This window comes from Scedosporium apiospermum, assembly GCF_000732125.1.
Source record: "Scedosporium apiospermum strain IHEM 14462 chromosome Unknown SEQ_SAPIO_0090, whole genome shotgun sequence".
NCBI classification, from domain to species: domain Eukaryota; kingdom Fungi; phylum Ascomycota; class Sordariomycetes; order Microascales; family Microascaceae; genus Scedosporium; species Scedosporium apiospermum.
In genome coordinates, this window is record NW_015971791.1 from 1,788 (window position 1) to 6,700 (window position 4,913).

The 4,913-nt window shown below is 40.0% G+C and overlaps 1 protein-coding gene across 1 annotated transcript; it reads left to right on the top strand.

The window, feature by feature from the left end:
* Nucleotides 1-1,403: 1,403 nt before the first annotated feature.
* Nucleotides 1,404-4,163, top strand: SAPIO_CDS3885 (Chitin synthase G; the record flags this gene model as incomplete). The annotated part of the gene is made up of 5 exons (XM_016786572.1): nt 1,404-1,620; nt 1,673-1,771; nt 1,896-2,257; nt 2,333-2,754; nt 2,807-4,163. 5 exons carry the CDS (start codon nt 1,404-1,406, stop codon nt 4,161-4,163), a joined length of 2,457 nt encoding a protein of 818 aa, XP_016643548.1.
* Between the last annotated feature and the right edge of the window lie 750 nt (nt 4,164-4,913).

Consider the following 4,913-nt stretch of genomic DNA (forward strand, 5'->3'; position numbering starts at 1 on the left):
TAGAGCTTTTTTTTAATATTAATAATATTATTATTATAAGAATATTTATTATAATAAATAAAGAAAATTATATAATTGTATATATAATTTTATTATATAAATATCTATTATTATTAATTAAAATAAAAAGTATAAAAGAAATATATTAAGATTATCTAAGTTAATATAAATAAGATAGCTACTAATAAACTAATAAAGCTATTATTAAAAAGAAAGTTTTCTATTTTTATTAATTAGTTTAAGTTTATTAATATAAACTATTTTATTAAAGAAAGTAAAGTTTAGCTACTAGATTTAGATTTAAAATAGCTTTACTTATTAATTAAAAAATATATTAGAATATTTATAAAGATATAGAAATAAAACTTAATTTAGATTTAATTAGATAATCTAATATTATTAGATATTATAAAATTTTAAAAATACTATTATAAAATAAGCTTTTTTAGATAGTAGAGAATCTTCTAAAATTATATTAAAATTATATTATAGAAAGAAAAATATTTTAAAAATAAGAACTAGTTTTAACTAGGATTTATAATATAGAATTATTTTAGTAAAAAAGAAATTACTAGGATAATTTCTATAGAAATTAGCTTACCCTTTCTAATATAAAATAGAAGGTAGTAAAGGCTAATTTCTTCTTATTTAGTTAATATATTAATAGCTCCTTCTATAATTATTTAATAGTATCTACTCCTTTGGGCTGGTGCAGAGATAGTTATAAGTGGGGATCTAGGAACATCTACTTCGTAGTCCAGTTAAAGATTCTTTAACTTCTAATAGTAATTTAGAGGCATTTAGTTGTTGTTATTAGGAGCCTGGCCCCTGCCCTTTCTGTAGGTCTTGGATACTTTCGATGGATGAACTGGACTGAGAGCGGTGTGTGTTATATGACGAGATTGTCCACCTTCACTAGCTGTATGGCCGCGCCATGGAATCAACGCAGTGAAGGAGTCATTAGCCTCGCCATTTGGTAGTGGAGATCTGTTGCTGGCACTAGAGAGGCGGCTATAATTTGATTCGGCCTGTAAAGGAGATTTGGATAGGTTCTGACTTGGCGGCGCTCTCCCGGCTGCATCTCCGTGGTCCTCCTGAGACACGAACAGGGCCATTACACTTTAGCTGAGGAATCTGCCTTGAAGCCGTACGGGCATCAATGCCGCCCTGCTTTTGCGGCTGCATACATTGGCGGCGAATAGATCAAGCTGAGTGAGGCGGTGGCAGTGCTGCAAGCCCTTGAAGCTGAGACTGCTATTCAGCTCTCGAATTTAATATCGCAGCGATCTGCCAGAGCCTCCTCGAATATTCTATTTATCTTCAATTTCTTGTTTAAGGTATCACGACGTCTTCTTTCTGTCGGAAATCTCTTGATACAGAGAAATTTTTTGGCGATCACTAGGATGTCCACTTACGAAGTCCCTGAGAAGATTCCTCCGGCGTCTTCTCTACTGCCGCCAAAAAACAACTCACCTTCCGAGACTCGGGAGGAGAACGTCAACACTGGATTCCCCAGGGAGACCTGCTCGTCACCTTCCATATCCCTTCCTCGGGCTAGACCTAGTTACCAACGGCCTACAAGTAGCTACTCGCTGCCAGAACTCTATGAAGAATGGAGTGGTGAGGGGACATGACTGCAAATGAACCATCGCGCATACTAATACGAACATAGCAGCGCCGACCAAACCGCCAAGCGGACTCAGACATTACCACACCAGGAAGGTTAAGTTGGTGCAAGGAAATGTCCTAAGCATCGAGTACCCAGTTCCAAGTGCGATAAAAAAATGCCGTGCAGGCAAAATACCAGCATGTTGAGGGAAATAGCAGAGAATTTTCCTCGATGAGATGTGAGTGCGCCACCAATGGAATTTATAACTACTAACAATGAAATAAAGACACAGCCATTACTTGCGATGCAAATGATTTCACATTGAAGGATGGTTACGACCTTCGACCGAGGATGTACAACCGGTATTCTGAGCTTCTGGTCTGCATTACTTACTATAACGAAGACAAGGTGCTTCTTACCAGGACGATACACGGTGTTATGCAGAACATCAGAGATATCGTAAACTTGAAGAAGTCGACCTTTTGGAATAAGGGTGGCCCGGCCTGGCAGAAGATTGTGGTTTGCGTTATAATGGATGGCCTGGAGTGCTGCGACAGAGACGTGCTGGATATTTTCGCTACCATGGGAGTTTATCAGGATGGGGTCATGATGCGCGATGTTGACGGCTCCACGACCCAGGCGCACTTGGTGAGTCCGTCATCAGGATTTGGATGTCTAGCGATTGGAGCACTTACGGAGATATAGTTCGAATACACAACTCAGCTCTCCGTAACACCTTCGATGCTGCTGGTCAGGCCGCGTGATGACAATCCTTCCACACTACCCCCTGTACAGTTCATGCTGTGCGTCAAATCCGTAAATGCAGGGAAGATTAACTCATATCGATGGCTGTACAATTCATTTTGTCGTATTCTAAATCCAGAAGTCGTCATCAACCTCGACACTGGCACAAAACCTGAGCCAAAGTCACTTCTCGGCTTGTGGGAAGCTTTTTATAATGATAAAGACTTGGGCGGCGGGTGTGGGTTGGTTCGAGGCGAGAAAGGGAAAGGAGGGCGATATCTGCTCAACCCCCTCGTCGCTGCACAACACTTCGAATATAAAGTGGCATGCCAGCTGGAGAGAGCACTCGAATCCAGCACGGGATATATCTCTGTTCTTCCTGGCGCCTTTTCCGCCTATAGGTAATGTCAGCTTACCCTTCATGAACCCGGGATTCCTCTAACAAAATCCCAGATACCGAGCCATTATGGGGCAGCCGCTTTCCGAATATCTCCGTGGAGACCCAACCCTTCACCAACATCTTGGTCAATCTGCCCCAAGTAATGTCCTCCAGCTGAACAGATATCTTGCGGATGACCGCATCCTTGCTTTTGAACTCGTCTTCAAGGCTGGACACAAGTGGCACACACGTCTGATCAGCAATGCTGAGGCAGTGACAGACGTACCCATGAACACCACTGACTTTATTAACCAGCGACGGCGCTGGCTGAATGGGTCCTTCTCAGCTACAGTGTACTCCTTACAAAGATTCTACCTTCTCTTCAAGTCAAGCCACAATCCCATTCGATTTATCGCACTTCTTGTTCAGATGCTCTACAATCTAGCCGCCCTGCTGCTCGCATGGTTCTCTCTAGCAGGATTCCTCCTTACGATTTCCGTTGTAAGTGATATAGCTGGCAACCCACCTGAGGATGCGCCAGTGGAGGGATTTCCGTTCGGTCGCGCAACACCGATAGTCAACGCGGTCATCCAGGTCACCTATTTCGCAACCGTCATTCTTCAGTTCATCTTTGCCCTCGGAAGCCATGCGAAGACTCATGCTCTACACTATGCTGTCTCATTCGCAATTTTTGCTATTGTTCAGCTCTACCTTTTCATGAATCTCATCTATCTCTCTAAACGATTGATCGATTTTAAGGCTGATACCAACGGCGGTAGTTCCTATAACTACATTAATGAGTACTACACGGATGTCGGGCCTCTGACCGTTCTGGTTACGGCCGTCTCCCTTTTTGGCATCTACATCGCAGCGGGACTGCTGTACTTTGACCCTTGGCATCTCCTTGTTAGTTGGGCACAATACATGTTCATCTCAAGCTCTTACATCAACATTCTCAAGACTTACGCCTTCAGCAATATACACGACGTCTCCTGGGGCCATAAGTCTGGTAAAAAGCCGGCCGCGGCTCAAATATCGGTGGCGATAAAGACCAATAGTGAAACGGAGGCCCCTATAGAGGAAGTTGACAGGATACAAGGGGACATCGATTTAGCGTTCGAACAGACCGTCAGAAGAGCCCTTTCGCCTTACGACCGAGAAGTTGCCGAAGATGACGATCCTCAGGAAAAGTTCATGAGGTTCCGCACGACACTGGTGGCCGTCTATATTTTCTCTAACTTTCTGGTTTGCCTTATTGTCATGAACGATTCTATTCGCTCCTTTTCCTTCCTTGGCGATCCATACTGGCACAAAATCTGGTTCTTTAGAATTTGGATGTGGGGCAATTCAAGCATTTTGATGATGCAGTTCCTTGGATGTCTTGTGCAGAGGTTTACTGCCATGGTCGGGTGTTGTTTTGCCCGTCGCTAACTTGATGGGAAATGAAAGCTTTTAATCTCTAGACTTTTGTCTATGAGTCTCGGAATAATCGCTGATTTCCTCCGCTGCAAGTTGAGCAAGAGGACGCCCTGGATATTGGCTTGGGTGGCGACAGCGGGACGAGAATTATCATCGCGTTAATAGCTATCTTCTTCTCAGTATACAGAGAGTGGAAGGTCATTACACCTAGACCAGCCTCTTCAAATGCATGAAAAGAGGTAATGAGGTCGTCTGCATTGTTGATAGCGGTACTTTAAGAACTAGTTTCGTTCGGTTTATATAACATTTTAATTATTTACAGGGGATCTGGGCGTAGAACTAACCGGCCAACTCCTGACGCTTTTCTTAAAGATAATATATGCAAGCAGCCCGGATACACTTAAGTTATCACCCATGGCATGTAGATAGTAGCGCACTTAGACAGCATATATTATTATTATTTAATTAATATTTTATAATTATAATATAATTTTACTAATAAAATATATATTAATTTATAATTATTTATATAAAATATATTATTATTTTAATTATTAAATTTTTTTTAAATTTAATTATTTTTAATATTTTTAAAAAATTAAATATATTAATTTATAATTTAAATTTTATTTTAATAATAACTATAAATATTAAAAGTTATTATATTATATAAAAATTATTATAAAAAGTTATTATTAAAAACTTTTTTTCTTATAAATATATAAATTTTTTATAATTATATATATAATTTTATATAATTAA